This window comes from Procambarus clarkii, unplaced genomic scaffold (genome assembly GCF_040958095.1).
Source record: "Procambarus clarkii isolate CNS0578487 unplaced genomic scaffold, FALCON_Pclarkii_2.0 HiC_scaffold_107, whole genome shotgun sequence".
In the NCBI taxonomy this organism is placed as follows: domain Eukaryota; kingdom Metazoa; phylum Arthropoda; class Malacostraca; order Decapoda; family Cambaridae; genus Procambarus; species Procambarus clarkii.
Genome location: NW_027189140.1, coordinates 1,780,054 through 1,802,989, shown reverse-complemented (window position 1 = coordinate 1,802,989; position 22,936 = coordinate 1,780,054). Strand labels below are relative to the sequence as shown.

The following is a 22,936-nucleotide window of genomic DNA, read 5'->3' as shown; positions in this document are numbered from 1 at the left end:
ACCAGTGATGTTTATTGTGTACATAAATGATCTACCAGTTGGTATACAGAATTATATGAACATGTTTGCTGATGATGCTAAGATAATAGGAAGGATAAGAAATTTAGATGATTGTCATGCCCTTCAAGAAGACCTGGACAAAATAAGTATATGGAGCACCACTTGGCAAATGGAATTTAATGTTAATAAATGTCATGTTATGGAATGTGGAATAGGAGAACATAGACCCCATACAACCTATATATTATGTGAGAAATCTTTAAAGAATTCTGATAAAGAAAGAGATCTAGGGGTGATTCTAGATAGAAAACTATCACCTGAGGACCACATAAAGAATATTGTGCAAGGAGCCTATGCTATGCTTTCTAACTTCAGAATTGCATTTAAATACAGGGATGACGATATACTAAAGAAATTGTTCATGACCTTTGTTAGGCCAAAGCTAGAATATGCAGCTGTTGTGTGGTGCCCATATCTTACGAAGCACATCAACAAACTGGAAAAGGTGCAAAGACATGCTACTAAGTGGCTCCCAGAACTGAAGGGTAAGAGCTATGAGGAGAGGTTAGAAGCATTAAACATGCCAAAACTAGAAGACAGAAGAAAAAGAGGTGATATGATCACTACATACAAAATAGTAACAGGAATTGATAAAATCGACAGGGAAGATTTCCTGAGACCTGGCACTTCAAGAACAAGAGGTCATAGATTTAAACTAGCTAAACACAGATGCCGAAGAAATATAAGAAAATTCACCTTCGCAAATAGAGTGGTACACGGTTGGAACAAGTGAGAAGGTGGTGGAGGCCAAGACCGTCAGTAGTTTCAAAGCGTTATATGACAAACAGTGCTGGGAAGACGGGACACCACGAGCGTAGCTCTCATCCTGTAACTACACTTAGGTAATTACACGCACATACACTTGAAAAGAAAATTACAAGCCGCCGACCAGTGGGAAGATCACACGCTGGCTAGGCAAAGAAGGCACAAAACTGTATCAAAAGCCCCACCTCGACAACAAAACCTCAAAGTCCCAGCATGACCACAACACGTGCCAAGACCAAAAAAGATCAGTCTGCAAGCCAGGAAGACCCCGGAACTCCAGAAGGCAGAACTGGGTCACACACGAGGAAACAAAGCCCCTTGAACCCACAAAGGGGGCCCCAAGAGGAAGAAACCTCCAGAACGAAACCAAAGAACCCAAAGGAACCCGGAATCGAACCAGGGGGAGCCCAAACCACCACATTTTGCCGGCGGAGATACACCACAGAAAGGCAATGCATAGAAACGACAACAGGAGAATAAAACCCCTGAAAAAAGGTGAAAACTCACCCAAGAAGCTCACTCGCTCACCCAGGCGCATGTAAACACACTGCAACGCCGCCCTGGTGGCCACGCTGGGAAACCGGCAGACGAAAATGGCTGCCAGAACAGAGGGCTGTGACCGACGCTTAAGATACGAAAACAGGCCAGCAAAAGTGAAAAGCAAGCAGACTGGATGGGCAAAAAACTCCCCCCAAAAGCAGAAAACCCAGGCAGGGGCAAACTGCCCCAGAACTGCTAGCAGGCATCCCCCACATCCCCGGGAACCAGCAACAGAGGCCCCGGGGCAGAGCCTTCTTCAAGCCCTCTGCCCTTAACCCTTAAACCGCGCATGTCATATATATATGATATCAGTGACAAAACCGAAACTGCACACATCATTTATATATGCTTTCGTATCTAGTGCTATAATTTAAACGCCCCGCCTGAGATAGGGGCAGCTATAGTACAGCCACGATCAATAGTTGCCAGATGCCACCTAGAAAAAAAAACTGGCCAACATTCTTGGGTGTTAGAGCCAGTATTGAGCAAGCCACCAAGGCTGATGCACGCAGCACGAGCTCACAGCACCGCTGTTCAGCTTTTGACCACAGCATCACCTACAAATGCCATAATATACATGATGCTGCTATTATTTAGCGACGATAGTATTATAGAAGACCCCCGACTGATAAAATTCACCAGAATTCTGATAATAGCAGGATTGTGGTGATATTTAGCGGTGCTCCATAGAGGGAGGCGTAAGGCTGTGAGAGGTACGGTTGAGGCGTCTTCTTCTGACTGTGTGTGGCCACCTTTTATTGACTGCACTCGCCATACCAGCTTAGTGGTTCGCTATGGTGAACACAAATGTAGATACTTATATATAACCTGTGTATATAATGCAACAACAGCAAAACTATTTGTTTATTGTTTTATGAACATAATAATTGAATCACTAATATGCACACCATAATTTTGAGTACAGCGATGGTTCACACATTTTATTACATAAATATATCACAATTCACTGTATGGAATAATATTACTGCAAAAACACTAAGAAAAAATAAATCGGACACATTGAAATAATTAGGTAATAATATATTTGTGGCAACTGCCGTCTGACAGCTCAGGAGGAGTAGACCTCGTCTGGCGAAGGCTCTGCCAACGCCCCTTTTTTGCCACACTTCCCTACCCTATTGCAATTAAAATATGCCACCTACGATTTCTTTTCCATGATCAGGGAACAAAAATGAACACTTCTATAAAACGAAAGAATTTTTTGGAATTTTTTTTTTGTTGAGCCTGTGGGTGTTAATTCCATTTGGGCCCCTAGCAGTTTAAGGGTTAAAGAAAAGCAAGAGTCAATGGGAAAGGCAGCAAGAAAGGGCCGCTGGTAAGACCCAAAAGCCTTGGCAGGAGGAACAGGCTCGAAAAACCTCCGTCCCCCAACCCGAACAGGGCAGCCCTCGAAAACTGCTCGAGTCTCAGCCCCAACTAAACCCTGCCCCGACCCCGAAACCCGCAGACAGTCCGGAGCCAGGAACAGGGAGGGAAAGTGGTAAACAGCACCTAACCAAAACAGGGCGGCCTCGGGGCACCCGAGTGGGAAACCAACCTAGCATGTTGCAGCAACCTAACCTAGCTTGCAGCACGGATGCCACCGTGTTGGACAGTAATAACATCAGGAAAGTACTGGAGAACAAGCAGAGAAACTCTCGCAAGACTCCGGGTCAAGGTGTCAGTGACCCAACAGGCAGCATGATGGAGGTATAAGTGGCGACTGTCACCCGGAGACAAGGGCACAGCAACCAACGATCCCGTACAAGACGGGTTGGAACCCGGAAGACACATTCAATCGTCCACCGAGCCCAGACAGAGTTTTCCAGGGCCCGTAGGCTGACTGCTACGGGAAGCCCCGGCAAGGTGATGCTAACTGGTTAAGAAACCCAAAAATAACAAGAGGGTAGAGGATAGCACTGAAAACCCCCTGCGACGTGTACAATCACGAGGGCCTAGCAGAGGGCTGCCAAACACTACCAGTGGACCTATAGCCACATTGGGCAGACCCCCACCAGGCAACTGAAAATAAAAACAAAAGAAAACCCCCGCTAAAGTACCCTGTCTCCAGAGGCAACAGGAACCGGTCGCCACTTAGGTGGCAGGCCGCGCAACACCTTGACGCCCTAACCAGCACAATACCAATCCCTACCCAGGGGCCAAACAAGGGGCCCCAAGCCCCAGCTGGCCCTAAGGGCGAGGCTAAATGCCGAGCAGCAAGAACCTCTACAGGAATGGTTCCCTAACGCCCCAGGGAAGATAACCCTGTTACGCAGGGGCAGTACTCACAGGGCGCTTAGGGAAGTCAGCCACTAAGTGCATGCAGCCCCGGCACTGATGAGGTACTCCTGGCCACCGCACAACACAACACACGGCAGTGAACGCCACACAAAGCAAACACCGCCTAGGAAACTGAGGCCAGAGAAGTGTCTATCCCGGTTGACATTAGCTTACGAACTGAAGCTTGGCAGCCGGCGTGGTAGGTCCGGAGCTCCCCCCCCTCCCCCTCTTGGGGCAGGGAAGGCTGCGCGGACGATCGGCGCGGCAGTAAAGTGTGATGTTTGCTTGGGATTGTAGGGAGTTTCTACCTCTCTGTTCGTTTTTTTTGTTTGTTTTTTACCATGTGGGGTTTGTTTTGTCATGCCTACCTTTCTGGGTGCCTGACCCCGGTCGATGGCAGATAAGGAAAACCCCAACCACAAGGGGTTTTCCAGGGCCATTGCTCCCTGAAACCTCTCTGAAGGGGCCAGGTTCTGGCGCTGGTCCCTGGTAGGTCTGAACTCCTTAGCTAATGTCCCGGTCTAATATAACATACATTAGCCCGTTAAGCTCCAGGCAGCCGTAGGGGCTCCCCACAGAAAATATAATCTACTGTAACCATGCGATTATCTGGGATTCGAACATCCAGAAAATGCCCTTATACGGTCAAAATCATGACCGGATAAAGTTCTCAATATCCGGCCAAAATGGCCATGGGAACTGGATAAAAGCTGGTTTAGCCGGATATTCATTGAATTGTCTGGATATGAAAGCCATGGGGCGGGCCGTACCGTGTTAATCCCGTCTGCCTGTGGCTCAAGATGCATGGTGGAGGAGGGGGTGAGGTGGGTGGGTAGTGCCTTGAGCATCGGGAGGGACCACCTAGATCTAGAATCTAGATCTAGGTACAGGAATTACCATTAATTTTAGAACAATTCATCGTAGCCAAAAACAAATTAAATAAGTACTAGTAATTATGTAATGACACATATATAAGTTTACTAAAAACAATGTGCACAGGCTGAAGTTTCCTTAAAAAAATCTTGAGTTTTTTCCTCCTGGCGGCCTATGTAACGTGCTATAGCTGCCCCACCCCAAGTAGACCCGGCCAACACTGGTCAACCCATGTGCATCCATCCCTCGTATTATACACAGTGCTGTGCCATTAGTGAAATATTTTTTTACATGAGTTTTTTATTTTCATAGTAACTTTAAACATTTTTGGCCAAGACCATGTCTGGTAGCAGCATCAATTGTTCTGGAGGTGTTAAGAGGAAGAAGGTTGTCCTAGCAATTAAAGACAAGTTACGTGTTATACACCTCAACCAGTGAGGCGTCACAGGCAAGCCAAGTGCCTTCAACAAGTGAGGCGCAAGCAAGCGCCTTCAACAAGTGAGGTGCCAGCAAGAGCCTTCAACAAGTGAGGCAAAAGCAAGCTCCTTCAACAAGTAATTACCTAAGTGTAGTTACAGAATGAGAGCTACGCTTGTGGTGTCCCGTCTTCCCAACACTCTTTGTCATATAACGCTTTGAAACTACTGACGGTCTTGGCCTCTACCACCTTCTCCCCTAACTTGTTCGAACAGTCTACTACTCTGTTTGCGAAAGTGAATTTTCTTATATTTCTTCGGCATCTGTGTTTAGCTAGTTTAAATCTATGACCTCTTGTTCTTAAAGTTCCAGGTCTCAGGAAATCTTCCCTATCGATTTTATCAATTCCTGTTACTCTTTTGTATGTAGTGATCATATCACCTCTTTTTCTTCTGTTTTCTAGTTTTGGCATATTTAATGCCTCTAACCTCTCCTCGTAGCTCTTGCCCTTCAGTTCTGGGAGCCACTTAGTAGCATGTCTTTGCACCTTATCCAGTTTGTTGATATGCTACTTAAGATATGGGCATGAGGCGCAAGCAAGCGCCTTCAACAAGTGAGGCCTCACAGGCAACCCAAATGCCTTCAACCAGTGAGGCTTCAGCAGCTGGCAGTCAAAACTAACTTTGCTTAATGAACTGTACAGTACTTTTAAGTGTTAATTTTAGTGTTGTGTTAGTATAGGTTACGTAAATTGTTAAGAATTCTTAACTTCAAGATGTGTGGCATCAATCAAGAAGATGAACACCAACAAGGTAAGTTGAGGTTTCTAGTTGAATATTTAATAATTATATGTGGCAAGGCAATTCAAATTATGTTGTTTGTAGTATAAAAGTAGTTGGAAATGGTCACTTTTGGACTCGTAGGGAAAAAAGTACCATTATCCGGAACACGTGATAATACGGCTGGGGGTTCTTCCCATATAGTCCAGATATCGAGTGGAGACAGTATTTTTATTTTTAACCTGAAGAAATTAAAACCAACACTTTCCCTTCTTCAACATATTAATACAAAATTTCTTGATGCAATCTCTCAGCTTAACACTTTGGCGTACCCCGCGCGCCACCCCTCAACTGTGCGATTTGGGTCCCAGCGTTTCACGGGAGCGCACGTTAATTCTGAAAAGTGTATACTCTCTTCAACTTTGTCACCTCAATTTTCGTCCTACGAGATTAAATTTGGTATCATTGTGTTCGCAATAGAATTCTCTACAGCACTAAATGCATATAAATTCCAAAAGCCCGGCTAATTACCCGCAGCAAACAGAGAAAGTGCGAACGAGTTACCCAGGAGCACGCAAAAGCGATTAAATGTGTTCACTCTTTTCACCTCAATTTTCGTCCTAGGTCTTTCATTTTGGTATCACTGGGTTTGCAATAGCATTCTCTAGAGGAACATTAGCATATAAAATAAAAAACCTGGTCACGCTCCACCCGCCGACGAGTTGAAGACAGGCCACGCATTAACCGCCAGTGAGCGCCCAGACACCTTCCAGCTACACTCCCAATTTCTGCCCACAAATGTTTAGTATTTAGTATTTTAGTATATTTAGTATTATAGTTTAGTATTTTTTGTGTAGTAGTTGTACATCACATAAGCATTGTAGATAGTAATTTGCACAAAATAGAAGGTCATTTTCTTCGTCCATTTGTGAGTTTTCCTTATGAAGTGATAATATTTGATCATTTGGTCAAAGTGATCAACATCTTTCATGTTTGTATTGTAGTCACAGATTGCATTCGGCTTGTTGACAGTTACCAAACAGTCCCCCAAAAATCGGATAAAAACCTGATTTTTGGCAATTATTTTAGTGGACGATGCAGCATTGCGTCATGCCCATGATTACCGACAGTAAACGGATGACGCAATGCTGCGTCATGCCCGGACTAAAGTGTTAAGTATGATATATATACAAGACAAAAATTTTTATATACATACAGTAATTTCAAAATAGATTTGAAATAAAATTAGCAAAGCTTTTACTTTTTTTTTTTTAATTTCACTGCATCACTAAAATATAAAGTTTGTAACTAGCTAATGAAACTCACCGTGTGGTTAAGGAGCATGAATTGCACTTCCTCAATTTTAACAAGTTTACAGGCACTGTTATAACTGTTGGACAGGTCTGACAGTAGAGTCAAGGTGTGTGTCAATATTTTAGCACAATGGCTCCAATACTTCAGGTTCGTAACACTGTAATGAGAACATAACAATTAAAATGTAACACAGTAATTTGAGAATTTTACAACAAAACCAGTGTTGAATGTAATGAAACTTCCATTTCTGGGTGAGTCCCAGTGGAACCCTGAAGCTATCTCTGATAGTGTCATCCTACTAGATCCCATCAGGTGCAGAGTTTTACAGGCATACTGGGGACCAGTGGTAGAGCCTGGCCTCCTCACAGAGGTGCAGAGAGCAATAGTATGTGATGGTTTGCTTATTCATTCATGCCACCTACTGGGAAAGGCACCCAAAAAAATCAGCGACACAAAACAAACCTTTGCTGGATTCAAATGGGACCATAACCTGGGAAACCCCCTAAAGAACTTCCTTAACTATGTGGCCAACCAGAGAAATACAGGAATAAGAGATCAAGGTGATAGGATCATCCCACAAGGAATCTACCAAGGTAGAACCGGTGGCACAAAGATAGAAGCGAAAAGCTGCCACTGAGCACAACACAGGATGAACCCCATCCGAACTAACTACGCACTAACAATCGGCAAACCCTTTCGGAACCCAACAGATTCATTCTTCGACAGAAAAAGGCTGCAGATGAACAAACTGCCCATCAAGGCCAAATAAACAATAGCCCACAGCGTCGAATAAGAGCATGAATTTCACCCATCCGACAACAAGAAGCAAGAGAAACTAAACACAAAGCCTTCAAGAAACAATCCCGGACTGAAGGGGACATCATAAACCAAGCAAAAGAAGGGAAACAATGCAAAAGGAAGAAAGGAAGGAAAACAAAGCAGAAGGAACAAAGGAAAATAAACACGGTGAAGAGACCAAGCAGGCTCAGGCAGTGCATGGAGGTTGGACGTGAGACAACACACGAGACAGCTTGCAAAAAGGAGCCGAGGCATTATTAACCCTAAATGCAAGCTGCAGCAGCTCCTCCAATGCTGCATAACACAAGGCAACAGTATTTGACATAAGATGCGGATCAGGAAAGGAGAACACTAGCTCAGACACCAAAGAATAGTGACAAAAAGAAAGGAAGTGGCAAAACAACTGCCAGAAAACCATATACCTGAACTGCCACCTCAAGGATGACCACAAGTGGGACACCATCAATGAGCCACTCGATTACCACAAAGATGGTGATAAATACGCATAAAACCAGCGTTGAATGTAATGAAATGTCATTTTCTGGGTGAGACCCGGAGGCTCCCCGGAGCTATCCAGGCTGATATGCTAATGTCATACTTTGGCATCAGTCATGTGTATGGAGTTCTTAGCCCTACCGGGGACCATGGCCAGTACCGGGCCCCCTCAGAGAGGCAAGGGGGAGCAATGGCCTATAGAAGCCCCCGTGTGGTTGGAAGCATTCTATGTCTGCCATCGACCGGGTCAGGCACCCAGAAAGGTAACCTCCTCAAAACAAACCCCTATTCTGATTAAAATTGCTACCAAACGCCTAACTAGTGGATAGAACTCCCCAAACAGAAACGAGCTAACTAGCATAACGTCACATGTCACCGCGCCGCTTTCTGCGCAGCTCCCCCCTCCCTGGGTGGGGAAAGGGGGAGCCAGCTATCCACCTCTCAGTTCTGAGGCTGGATGTCAAAACATGCCAAAAAATGCCGACCGGAGGGAGGGAGGGTTGCCGGGAAGCCTCCAAGTCTCACCCAGAAAATGGCGTTTCATTACATTCAACGCTGGTTTTCTGGGAAGAGCTCCCTTCGGATACTCGGAGATAACTACCCACAGATGAAAAACAGAGGGACTTACTCAGGAGGAGGTCACTGCTCACTCCTCAACCCGAAGACGAGACAACTGGCTGCAACGCCCGACCCAAAACGACACAAGGCCAACTAGGCACAGGAACATTCATGAGGTAGCGTACAGTCAAGACCCAGTTCGACCGCCAAAAACCCCGTGCTCAAATGTCAGCCTAGGATATGTTCCCCAAAACGGCAGCAAGGGCAGCGAACTTACAAACGTCATAGACACTGGGATAGACCTCAAGCTAGCTAGACTGAATAACCATGCGGATGACCTGAGAGACCCGTAGCCACGAACAGGGAAGAAGGGGAAACCGGATCAACCCAAAGCGCTTCCCCGGACACTGAAGCCGTGGCACGCAAATAACAGCGGAGGGCCGAAATGGGACACAAAACATGATTCACCCCCGGACCTGACCAACCAAGCATCAACAACCCAAGGACCCCTCCGGAAAGCAGATATCTCATTCTTCGCCAGAACAGTAGACGGCTGCAGACGAACGAACCGATCACCACAACCAAATGAGCAAAAACCTCTGTGCCAGAGGAGAGCATGAAGCTCCTTCACCCGACCCCCAGAGGCCAATGCCAACAGGAAAAGAGCCTTCGAGAAGCAATTCTGAACCGAAGGGGCCATCACAAACCGAGGAGAAGATAGGAGAGCACTCTGTCCAATGACTAGGATGGCTCAGGTGGAGCATGAGCAGGCCGGAAGTGAAACAGCACACGAGACAGCTTGCGAAACGGCACAGAAGTAACATCAATACCTAAAGCAAGCTGGAGTGGCTCCGCCAACGCCACACGATAACAGGCAACAGTATTTGGCGACAGTCCTGGAACAACCAAGAGAGAAAGGACAAAAACCACCCGAACTGAAAGGGAAGTACAACAACGAAGAGTCAAAAAGAAATGAAAGGACTGACAGGAAACTTCATACTGCCGCCAATACGAAGCCCACAGGTGTGACACCAACAAAGAAGCCACCTGATCACAATAGAGATGATGATAAACTCGAGTGAAAAATACCATATGCGAAGACTCGAGGAGAAGATCGAACCAGCATCGTGACGCACCGGTCCAATCTGCTGACAGAGGCGGAGCCGCGGGAAAACCTCCGGGTTCGGACACCGAGCAAGCAGAACCTGAAACCACGGCTGAGCCAGCCACCACAGGCCAAGAGGACTACTCTCCCCTGGTAAGTCTCCAAGCAAATCAGGACCTGGAGCAACAGCTGAACCGGGGGAAAGAGGTACAGGAACCCCCCACCTCTACCAGTCCTGCCGAAAGACATAGATCCTGACGGCCTCGCAGTCGGGGAAGGGCGCCACATACAACACCACATACGCCGCAACCACACCGACGCAGCCACTTCATCCACTTCTGGGCGCCCGAACGTCTGGCGGAGCCAACGGAATGAATCGGTGTCGCCTGTCCATTACATGGACAGGGTAATGAAATGAGACAGGCCGTCCGCCAAGATTTACACTCCATGAACATGAACCGCCAGGAGAGCCAAACCCCGAGAACTCAGCAGACAAGTCACTCAAAGGAACTAGCACCAAAGAGCCAAGGACCGCATCAAACTCCCTCGGTTCAGGCAATGAACCCCCGGGGAGCAGTCCGAATGGAGCCTGATCGTCGCTCCGCGGGTGACCCCAACATTCCAAAGACCAAAACACACCACAGCGAACTCCCACACCATACTGTGGGCCCGACGGAAGGACGGACTCCACCGCCCCAGGCCAGCCTGGTGAGCACTGGTCAGAAAGACCCAGCCGAGAGACAACGTGTCTGTGAACACATCGAGTGAGGGCTCGGGCAGGCGCCAAGGCACTGAACTCCGAAAATCCTGAAAAGGAAGCCGGCGACACAACACTGGACGCAAGGCCCTTAGGGGCCAAACCCAGCGATCGCAAGAGAGGCGGAAGGGATGTCCCCCGGAGGAACCAGAACAGCCAACGAAACCAAACCAAACCCAGCGGGTAGACCATCATTGCAAAGTTCAGACTTCTGCATAGACCATCGAGTAACCGCCGGGTGATCCCCAGAAACAGGTGCATGCGGGTCCGCAGCCGAAGGAAGACTCCGGAGGAAGAGACAAGGAATCGGTCCGAGAGTCCCACACAAGGCCCTGCCAGGTCCGAACCTGGGAGGGAACCAGATGGGACTTCCTCCAGTTCACCAAGAACCTGAACCCGGTGAGCTGAGAAAGAACCAAATCCCTGGCTAGCAGACAAGAGGACTGGCTGGGAGCCCAAACCAGCCAGTCGTTGAGGTAGGCCAACACCCGAACATATCTAAAGGATGCAAACGGGCCACAACGCCCCAGGTAAGGCATGTGAACACACGAGGTGCCAGGTTCAACCCGAAAGGGAAACAATGAAAACGGTAACTCTGAAACCCCACAACAAAACCGAGCCAGTCCCTGAACCCCGGATGAATCAGGACATGCCAATAAGCGTCCCGGAGGTCCAGGGACACCATCCAAGCGCCCGGTACCAGCAGGAATCAAACCTGGGACAGCGTGGTCATTCGGAAGGAGGGGCAATGAACTCAGGGGGTACAGACGGGACAAGTCCAGCATGAACTGCAGATCCGCACAGCTCCGTTTCGGTACTGGGAACAGACGGGAAACCCATCTGAGGGATGTCGTCGTTTTGACCACGCCCAAGCGAACCCACTCAAGGATGACCCGACAGAGCGCATGGGATGAGGCCTGCCCCGCCAGCCCGAAACCCCTTGAAAGAGGAGGGGACCACCCAATGCCACCGCAGGCCGACGGAAACAACCCAAAGCGCCCACAAATCGTGGCACCAGGCGTGAGCGAACAGCGCAAGCTTCTCCCCCCATCGCCCTGTCAATGGGGCGAACCATGAAAGGGCTGGCTCCCCTCACAAGATCTCGAACCTCGCACAGAGTGAGCACTGCGCCGACCAGACGAAGGTGGGTCAGAAGACGGGGCCGGCCCCAAAACTGGCACCAGCAGCTTACCCCAACAAGAGGAACTGCAAGCCCTGGCACAACCCTTCTGGGAAAACCCCAATCCCCAGGGGCCCCTGGAGAACCAACAAGTCAGATATAGGATGAAAACTAGCTGAAGAAGCCTGCAAATACTGCGCCATGGCAGAATCAGCAAACAGCAGAGGACAAAAAGGCGAAGCCATCAATAAGAGCCAGGGCCCATGCAGATTCCAAGGAGGAGGCAATCACCGCCTGCCGACATGCGAGCCTGGAAGCATAAAACCGTTCAACTGCATCCTGCAGGATCGGCGCAAACAGCTTCAACAAGGCAGATGACGAGCGAGCCGCCGAGCCCAGGGCATCAGACCCAGGAACGGTCCCCAATGTCTCCACATCCTCCTCAACCCAGTCCGAAGACAGCTCCAGAAGGGAAAAGAAATGCAAGGCCAAAGCCAAGAGGCCACGAGCGTGCAAGTCCTCCGCCACCTGCGCAGCCAAAAGGGAAGGAACCTGCACATTGAGCTGCAAAACGCCAACATCCCGGGAAAGGGCAGGGGCAAACAAGCACTCAGTGAGGTGCTCAAGGTCGCCCCCAGGAAAACCTGAACCACCGTCGAAGCCTTGCACCACTTAAGCGTGCGGGAATGGCAGAAGGAATGCCAAGCCTCCAAAGCAAACACAGGACAGTCTGCTAGCCAGGAACCTCATAGCGGACTCAGAAAGGGAACGAAGTCCCAAACCTGAATAAAGACGGATCCATAACAGAGGCATAATCCGGGTCGAGCAGAAGTTTTGCTGCAAGGGCTGCCCGCACCCTAGAAGGTTGGATGCGGCAAGCTGAAAACCTCTGGAAAGACAGAACCGACGCACCCGGGGAAGAAACGGAACCGAACCCGAGGAGAGGCAGACACCAAATCAAATTCGTACGCAGAGGGGGTGGGGGGAAAGAACTGCACTCCTTGTAACAGTAAGCTCTGCTCAGAGGGTAGAAAAACCCAGACAGGGTACAACGGAGCCCAAGGCCCCCAAGTCTGCCCGTTCCCAGAACAAACCACAGCAGGGGAAGGATGAGGGGGATGCAGACTGAACCAAGGCCAAAGTAACTATCACTCCCATGTCCGGGTCTCTATAAGCAAAACAAGGCTGCCTCGGGGCATCTGGGTGAGCAACCAACCGAGCACGTTGCAACAACCTAAAGCAAGCATGCAACGTCAGTGCTGCTTGTACCTGCATATGATCATCATTTGATTGGGTAAACTGAGTCACTAGCAAGTAACAAAACTCACAGGACTCCGCGTCGAAAGTGTCACCGACCCAACAGGCAGCGTGACGGAGGCAAAAACCGTGAGGGTCACCCTGAGACAAGGGGACTGAGCAACCCTCGAACTCGCACAAGACGAGGGGGAACTCGGGGGTCACATCCATCAGACCCGCGCGCCCCGGTGAAGTTTTCCAGGGTCCTGAGACAGAACTCACGCTCAGGAAATCACAGGCAGGATACTGCTAACCGGAGCCCAAGTCTTCCAAATAACTCTCTAATAGCTGAACTCCCAGGATGTGTACACTCATGGGGACCTATCTGGGGGCACCACCTGAAAAGACAACAGTACTCAGGACAGGCACTTATGGGACAACCACCAAGGCAGACCCCCTACGAAGCAAATCAACAAAAATAACAATAAAACCCTTGCAAAAGGACAGCGTACCCTAGAGGAACAGAGTCGGCCACCATGAATGGTGAAGTAAGTAATTATCAAAAGAAGGCATCAAACCGGGAAGGCTATGTAGCACCATGAATGGTGAAAACAAGCTGCACAGTACCCTGCGCCCCTACCATTGCAAACTGCCTCTTACCTTAAGGTAAACAAGGGAGATAAAACCCCCAAGCACCCAAAGGGTGACCGAAAAAAACAAGCAGTAAAACAGCCTAGCAGAAGCAGAACCCAAGGAACTTGTGGAAGGTGGCCCCAAGCCCCAAACCCCAAAGTCAGTACTCAGAGGGCATCTAGGGAAGGGAAACCTAGGTGCATGCAGCCCAAGTACTGAAAAAAAGACTCCTGGCTCTCGCACCCCTGGAAGACAGACACCACACACAAGGCACAGTTCTGGAAACAATCACTGGAGCCAGAGCACACCACCTCTGCCCCTAGCATCATCCACAGAACCGAGAGGTGGATAGCTGGTGCAGGGGTCAGGCCCCCCCCCCCTTCCCCCTCCCGGGGAAGGGAGAAGCTGCACAGACAACGGCACGGTGATGTGTGACATCATGCTAGTTAGTTTGTTTCGGTTTGGGGAGTTCTATCCGCTAGTTCGGAGTTTGGTAGCAATTTTAACCAGAATAAGGGTTTGTTTTGGGGCGCTTACCTTTTTAGGTGCCTGATTCGGTCGATGGCAGACATAGAATGCTTCCAACCACACGGGGGTTTCTATAGGCCATTGCTCCCCTTGCCTCTCTGAGGGGGGCCAGGTTCTGGCTCGTGGTCCCCGGTAGGCGCTCAGAACTCCATACACATGACTGATGCCAAAGTCTGACATTAGCATATTAGCCTGGATAAGCTCTGGGGAGCTGAAGGGTCTCTCCCAAGATAAAATACCAGACGCATAGAGCAAATGAGAAGGTTGAGCGAGTGAAGCATGCCAACTCTCTGACGGGACACCACGAGCGTAGCTCTCATCCTGTAACTACACTTAGGTAATTACACTTAGGTAATTACAGAAGCAGAAGCTGAAAAATGCCTAGGTTTGGAAACCAAGCAAGCAGTCCCTGAAACCAAGGCTGGGCCAGAAATCAAGGAGCCAGAAAGATTAATCTCCACCTGTAGGACTCCAATCGCGTCATGACCCAAAGCAACAGCCAGACCGGGTAGAAGAGGTACAAACCTCCCCCCCCCCCCCCACCTCAACCAGTCCAACCAAAAGATGTGCAATGCAAGGGCCTCACAATAAAGAAGCGGCTCCAAGTACACAGGAAGGTGATCACACAACGCCAAGATGAAGAGGTCCCTGTCTGGTCACCCAAATGTCACTTAAAGCCACAGGAAGGAGGTGGCATTGATGGTTTACTCCGAGGAAATGGTAACAGTGACAGACCATCAGCGAGGAAGTTGGGGACTCCACGAACATGAACGGAAAAGACAACCAAATCCCAAGGAGAGGGATGGACAGAGGGATGGATGGAGGTAGGGATGGACAGAGAGAGGGAGGGAGAGAGGGAGGGGAGGGAGGGGAGGGAGGGGAGGGAGGGGAGGGAGGGGAGGGAGGGAGGGAGGGAGGGAGGGGATGGATGGATGGATGGATGGAGGGAGAGATGGAGGGAGGGAGGGAGGGAGGGAGGGAGGGAGGGAGGGAGGGAGGGAGGGAGGGAGGGAGGGAGGGAGGGAGGGAGGGAGGGAGGGATGGATGGATGGATGGATGGATGGATGGATGGATGGATGGGAGGGAGGGAGGGAGGGAGGGATGGATGGATGGATGGATGGATGGATGGATGGATGGATGGATGGATGGATGGATGGATGGATGGATGGAGGGAGGGAGGGAGGGAGGGAGGGAGGGAGGGATGGATGGATGGATGGATGGATGGATGGATGGATGGATGGATGGATGGATGGATGGATGGATGGAGGGAGGGAGGGAGGGAGGGAGGGAGGGAGGGATGGATGGATGGATGGATGGATGGATGGATGGATGGATGGATGGATGGATGGATGGATGGGAGGGAGGGAGGGATGGGTATTGAGTTGAACTATGTGACCAGTGAGGCAGAGTGTGTATGGGATGTAGAGGGCGGTGGGAAAGGACGGGCTTACTCTGATAAGCCTAATACACTCGACCCCCTTAGCCAGATTTGTTTCTTAAATTCTGGATGTACATCATATATATTTTTGGTTACAGATTTTGTTTAGTAATATTGTTAGGATAATAAAAAGTTATACAAGTACTTGCTTCAAGAAAGCTTTATTGAATTAGATGGAGATTCTCCAAGCTCTCTGGCTGGCAATCTACTGAGCAGCCTTCTAGAAGGGTCTCTTGGGAGAGGTGGGGGGGGGGGGAGACTGGAAGTGAGGGTTTGGGTAGAGTTATAGTGAGGGGTGAGAGAGTGGACTATAGAGGTCGGCGGCCTGCTTACCATGTGAGGTCCCCCCTGATGCCAAAACAAACCCAATACCGACCTACGGTTCTATTGAACGCCAGACCGGTATATGAGGCTCCAGATAATGGTCTCCCAAACCGGTCGTTATTAGAGACAAATAAGTAAATAGGAGGCTGTGAAATTGAGTGGATACTGTACAATGATTGCAAAGTTGAGGCTCCTGCACAGCTGCTCAAGCAACCACCGAGTCACCTGAGAATGACTTGACCCTTAAACTGCATAACACATCATATGATGTGTTGAGTAACTTACCCAAAATTGCACATCACATCATATGATGTGTAGGAGTACTACACAATATTTAAACGGCCTGCGGATACACGGGTTTCACCTCACCTTCATCAGAGCTCTTGTAAACAGACACCATTTAAAAAAAAATCGTGGGCAACATTCCCGGGTGTTAGGGCCTCAGTACTGAGTGAACCACCAAGGCTGGCACACACAGCATGAGCTCACAGCACTGCTGTTCAGCTTGTTCTGGTTGCCTGACCAGTCGATGGCAGACACAGAATGCTTCCAACCACATGGGGGTTTCTATAGGCCATTGCTCCCTATGCCTCTCTGAGGGGGCCAGGTTCTGGCTCGTGGTCCCTGGTAGGCCCCTCAGAACTCCATACACATGACTGATGCCAAAGTCTGACATTAGCATATCAGCCTGGATAAGCTCGGGGGAGCCGAAGGGGCTCCCCACAGAAATGAGATGGAACCAACTGGAACTTCTGCCTGTTCACCAGGAACCTGAACCCAGTGAGCTGGGAACGAGCCAGCCCCCTGGTTAGCAGAAATGTGGACCAACTGAGAGTCAACACCAGCCAGCTGCCAAAGTAAGCCAGAACCAAAACACTAAGCGAAAGAAGATAGACCACCATGACCTGAGCTCGAACTGAAGAACCTGAATGCAGTAGGTCTGGTGCCTCCTAACAAGAGCTTAATCCCTGAACCCCAAATGAATAGGAATATGCCATTACACATCCTGGAAATCCAGGGAGATCATCCAACCACCCACCTCAAGCATGAGATGGATCTGGAACAAAGTAGTCATTTAAAAGATGGGGCAAGGTATGAACTGGTTCAATCTGAAGAGGTCGAGGGTGAACTAGAGGTCCAGTGAGTCCCGTTTCGGGACCAGGCAGCGGCAAAAGACCCAACAAAGAGATGCAGTTATTTGGACCTGCCCAAAGCCACCCGCTCCGAAATAACCCAAGAAAGACGAGGAGAGGAAGTCTGCACACAGAGCCCAAACTCTCCAAAAAGAGGAAAGACCAAACAACTCCACCACTGGCCGAAGAAATGACCAGAAGAGTCCATGAATTGGTCTGCCAACACTTGGACCAGGTGTTGGCAAACCGAGCTAACTGCCCACTCCACTTGTAGGCGAGCTAGTGCAAATCCTGTAAGCCCGTCTTTCGAAATTAACAAACACAGTGCCAACCAAAGTAGGAACCACTGAGGGAAGTGAATGCGACTCAGCATCTAGCTCCACAGATGGCCTACCTTGATCAACAGGCACCACCCCAGCTCTACCAAACTGCCTCAAAGACTGAGAACAACCAACCCAAACACCAAGGAGATTCATCATCCACCACAGGAAGGACCAACCAGGCTGTGGTGGAAATGTGGGCCTGTGGGCCACCCATAGCAATAGCCTGTTGGACCAAGGTCTTACATGTCAAGCCTGGCCAGGGAGTAGTAGTACTCCCAGAACCCCATCCAGGTATAATCTAGGTAAGATAGACAAACATGCAGATGCTGCTGATGACGAGAATTCAGCAATGACATCCTCCAGAAACAGATTGGGAGATAAAGGAGAAGCAGAGATTAGAGCAAGGGCCGATTCCGAATCCAGCAACTAGGCCAATGCCGGATCCAGAGACTGAGCCAACAATGGCAAGTCAGGTGGCAAAGAATGTAGCCACTGCCTCCCTGATAATAAGGGTGTATAGCTTGGTGAGCACAGCCGACACTGACTAAGCAGAAACTAAGACCCCAACTAGAAGCCCCTACCGAGTACAATCATCGTTGTATCCCCTCCATTAATTGGGTGGAGGAATAGAACTGGGATCCCATCTTCCCACCAATGGCAAAAGCATAACCTATTTTATTCTAAATATTTAAAGCTTACATTTGCTATATTAATCCCATTTTTATCTTCGAACCAAAGCCTCTACACACAATGAAGTGGGAAACGGGATAATGATAACAAATTAATGAAAATACAGAACACACCATTATCATGATTGTCACAACTATTTTTTCTGTGGGGAGCCCCTACGGCTCCCTGGAGCTTATCGGGCTAATGTATGTTATGTTAGACCGGGACATTAGCTAAGGAGTTCAGACCTACCAGGGACCAGCGCCAGAACCTGGCCCCTTCAGAGAGGTTTCAGGGAGCAATGGCCCTGGAAAACCCCATATGGTTGGGGGTTTTCCTTATCTGCCATCGACCGGGGTTAGGCACCCAGAAAGGTAGGCGTAACAAAACAAACCCCACATGGTAAGAAACTACAACAAAAACCGAACAGAGAGGTAGAAAACTCCCTACAATCCCAAGGAAACAAGCAAACAAGCAAACATCACACTTTACTGCCGCGCCGATCGTCCGCGCAGCCCTCCCCACCCCGGGAGGGGGAGGGGGGAGCCCCGGACCTACCGCGCCGGCTGCCAAGCTTCAGTTCGTTCGCTAATGTCAACCGGGATTGACGCTTCTCTGGCCTCAGTTTCCTAGGCGGTGTTTGCCTTGTGTGGCGTTCACTGCCGTGTGTTGTGGTGTGCGGTGGCCAGGAGTACTTCATCAGTGCCGGGGCTGCATGTGCTTAGTGGCTGACTTCCCTAAGCGCCCTGTGAGTACTGCCCTTGCGTAACAGGGTTATCTTCCCTGGGGCGTTCGGGAACCATTCCCGTAGAGGTTCTTGCTGCTCGGCATTTGCCTCGCCCTTGGGGCCAGCTGGGGCTTGGGGCCCTTGTTTGGCCCTGGGTAGGGATTGGTATTGTGCTGGTTAGGGCGTCAAGGTGTTGCGCAGCCTGCCACCTATGCGGCGGCCGGTTTCTGTTGCCTCTGGAGACGGTGTACTTTTGCGGGGTTTTTCTTTTGTTTTTCATTTTCTTGCCTGGTGGGGGTCTGCCTAAGGTGGTTATAGTTCCACTGGTAGTGTTTGGCGGCCCTCTGCTAGGTCCCCGTGCTTGTACACGTCTCAGGGGTTTTCAGTGCTATAATCTACCCTCTTGTTATGTTTGGGTTTCTTAACCGGTTAGCAACACCTTGCCCGGGCTTCCCGTAGTTGTTACCCTACGGGCCCTGGAAACCCCTGTCTGGGCTCGGGGGACCATTGAATGTGTCTTCCGGGTTCCAACCCGTTTTGAACGGGATCGTTGGTTGCTGTTCCCTTGTCTCCGGGTGACAGTCGCCATTTTACCTCCGTCATGCTGCCTGTTGGGTCACTGACACCTTGACCCGGAGTCTTGCGAGTGATTCTCTGCTTGTTCTCCAGTACTCTCCTGATGTTATTACTGTTCAGAGTACAGGCGGCATCCATGTTGCAAGCTAGGTTAGGTTGCTGCAACATGCTAGGTTGGTTTCCCACTCGAATGCCCCGTGGCCGCCCCGTTTGGTTAGGTGCTGCTCGCCCCTTTCTCTCCATGTTCCCGGCTCCGGACCGTCTGCGGGTTTCGGGGTCGGGGCGGGGTTCAGTTGCGGCAGAGACTCGGGCGGTTTTCGGGGGATGCCCCGTTCGGGTTGGGGACGGAGGTTTGAGCCTGTGCCTCCTGCCAAGGCTTCTGGGTCTTACCAGCGGCCCTTTCTTGTTGCCTTTCCCATGGGCTCTTGCTTTTCTTTACGGGCGGAGGGCTTGGAGGACGGCTCTGCCCCGGGGCCTCTGTTGTTGGTTCCCGGGGCTGTGGGGGTTGCCTGCTAGCAGTTCTGGGGCGGTTTTGCCCCTTCAGGGGTTTTTCTGCTGTTGGGCGTCGTTTTTCTCCCTTCCAGTCTGCTAGCTTCCCACATTTGCTGGCGTGTTTTTGTGTATTAAGCGTCAGTCACAGCCCCTGCTGGCGGCCATTTTCGTCTGCCGGTTTCCCGGCGTGGCCACCAGGGCGGCGTTGCGGTTTGTTTACATGCGTCTGGGTGTGCGAGCGAGCGTCTCTGGTGAGTTTTCAAATAATTTGCAGGGTTTTTGTTCTCCTGTTGTCGTTTCTTTGTTTTTCTGGTGTTTTCTTGCCGTTGCCTGTTCCTCTGGGAACGTTTGGGTGTTGATTTTGGGTCTGAGCCTCTGGGTTTAGGCTCAGTGCCCCTGGCTGGTATGCTTGCTCCCACACCTTGCCCCTCGGTTTTCGGTCTGTTGGGACCGTTTTCCCAGGGCGTTCTGCTGGGGTCTGTGCTTTGCCTTTTGGTGGTGTTCTCCGCCGGCAAATGTGGTGGTTTGGGCTCCCCCTGGTTCGATTCTGGGTTCCTTTGGGTTCCTTGGTTTCGTTCTGGAGGTTTCTTCCTCTTGGGCCCCCTTTTGTGGGTTCAGGGGACTTTGTTTCCTCGTGTGACCCGGTTCTGCCTTTTGGGGTTCCGGGGTCTTCCTGGCTTGCAGACTGAGCTTTTTGGGTCTTGGCACATGTTGTGGTTGTGCTGGGACTTTGTGGTTTTGCTGTCGAGGTGGGCCTTTAGATGCAGTTTTGTGCCTTCTTTGCCTGGCCGGCGTAGTGCTCTTTGCCACTAGTCGGCGGCTTGTGCTTTTACAATATATGTCCTCACCTAGTTGTGCTTGTGGGGGTTGAGCTCTGGCTCCTTGGTCCTGCCTCTCAACCGTCCGTCAACAGGTGTATCGGTTCCTGTGCCTCTTGGGCTCTGTCATGTCTACATGTGACATTGTATGGGGGTCAGCCTCGTTACTTGTGTGAGGAGTCGCCACATTACTTCTTCGTGCTTTCCCGTTCCCATTCTGACAAAAAAAAAAAAAAAAAAAAAAAAAAAAAAAAAAAAAAAACTTTAATTCTATCTGTGGCTCTTTTGGGTACTCAGTTTCCACCTGTGTCCCCTAGTGCGTGTGCCCCTTGTGTTACATAGCCTGTCCTTCTCAAACCTGTCGATTCCCTTGGGTATCTTGTATGTGGTGATCAGGTCTCCCCTCACTTCCTCTTCCAGCGAAGTGTGGTTTCATTCCCGTAGTCTCTCCTCATGACTTCGGTAGTGTACTTTTTCTTTCTGAAGGGGTTCTGTTCCCTTCTCTGTTGACTGGGCGCTGGGGGGGCAGCTTGCTCTGTTGCCTCTCGCTTGGTCCCGCTGTTGGTGGGCGCTTTGGGTTGTCTTCCGGCCTCTGCTGGCGTCGGAGGACGGCTTCTCCCCCTTGGGGGGGGTTCAGAGCTGGCGGGGTGGGCTTCTTCCCTGCGCTTCGTCTTTTCCTCTTCGTGGGTGAGTGGGGCGTGGTCGATCCGCCCCATCCTTCTGGGCTTCCCGTCTGCTCTTTGCAGTCATGGGCTTTTCCCGTCTGCTCTTTGCAGTCATGAGCTTTTCCAGTCTGCAGTTCTTCTGGACTACTTCCGTCTGCGCCCTGGATCCTCTGCCCTGCTCGGAGGACTGTTGTCTCTTGTTCGGATTCTGTTAGGGCCGGGTGCATGGATGGTGGACCTGGACCTCCAGGTCACTTCTTGGCACGTTCCTCTCCAGTTTTTCTGGGGCTAGCACGGTTGGTAATTACCTATGTGTACTTACCTAAGTGTAGTTACAGGATGAGAGCTACTCTCGTGGTGTCCTTTCTTCCCAGCACTTTGTCATATAATGCTTTGATTATAATTGTCATATTGTCATATAATGATTGTCATATGTCATAATGTCTTAATATGATTGTCATACAATGCTTTGGTGGTGGGGCTTCAGGTTTGCTGTTTTTATTGCATTCCCTATTTTGTGAAGGGCACTTTGTATACTCTTTGCATCTTTACCGGATCTTAGTGCCCTGTCTGCGTCTGAGATTCGGTGTCTGGCCTACCTCAACGACTGGCTGGAGTGGGCTCCCAGTCAGTCCGCTTGTCTGCTCGCCTGGGGTTGGTTCTTTCCAGATCGCTGGGTTTGGTTTCCTGGTGATCTGGAGGTTTTACCTTCTGTTTCCGTCCCGGGTTCGGACCTGGGCCTTGTTTCAGGCTCTTGGGCCCCTCATTGTCTTCCCTCCAGAAGTGTTACTGTGGCTGTGGTCCCGCCTTTGGCTGTTCAGGATCACAGCCCGGTTCAGGTGTTCCTGGCTGTCTGGTTTGCGCTTCGGAGGGTTTGGGTCACTAGGTACTCTACCATTCAGCTCTGTTTGGACTGTTCTCTGGTGGTTCTTGCCGGAACCACAGGGGGTTTGGTTAACCGTGTGGTTCGTGTCCGGGGTGTGTCCTGCGTCCTGGTGGACAGCTGTCTCGGTTCATTCCTCTTCGTGGGTTGGCCAGTCGTCGCCGATTCGTTTTGTTGGCTCTGTTGGGCTTATGGACTCCTGGCCATGGACGTCTTCGGGTCGGCGTGGTCTAGGCGTCGCCCGTTTTGTGGCGCCCTTCCCACCTGCGAGGACTTCCCGGTGGAGGCATTTCGGCAGGCCTGGTCGAGGTGGGGGGTACCTGTACCTCTTCTCCCGGTCCAGCTGTTGCTTCGGGTTCTGGCTCGGTTGCAGCCCATTCCCACGAGAACAGTCCCTATGGTTCCACGGTGGCCGGCCCGGCCTTCTTTTCAGACGCTGCTTGATAGGTGTCCGTACCCGGGGCGTTTTTCCTGAGGCTTCGCCTCTTTCAGCAGGCCGAATCGGTCCTGTCCGTGACTGGTTCGGCCCTCTCTTTGGCTCTTCGCGTCTGGTATTTTGACGCAGGTATCGCCATCTCTATGGTGTTCAGGTGGCTTTGTTGACGGTGTCCCACCTGCGAGCTTCGTCTT

General features: G+C 50.3%; 1 protein-coding gene across 1 annotated transcript in view; it reads right to left on the bottom strand.

Annotated features, from left to right (window-relative positions):
* Positions 1 to 22,936, bottom strand: part of LOC138360325 (exportin-7-like) — a 215,790-nt gene that overhangs the window by 182,061 nt on the left and 10,793 nt on the right. Inside the window, exon 3 of the mRNA XM_069320244.1 lies at positions 7,041 to 7,185. Coding sequence (XP_069176345.1) covers positions 7,041 to 7,185 — 145 coding nt within the window. The remainder of the gene's footprint in view (positions 1 to 7,040; positions 7,186 to 22,936) is intronic.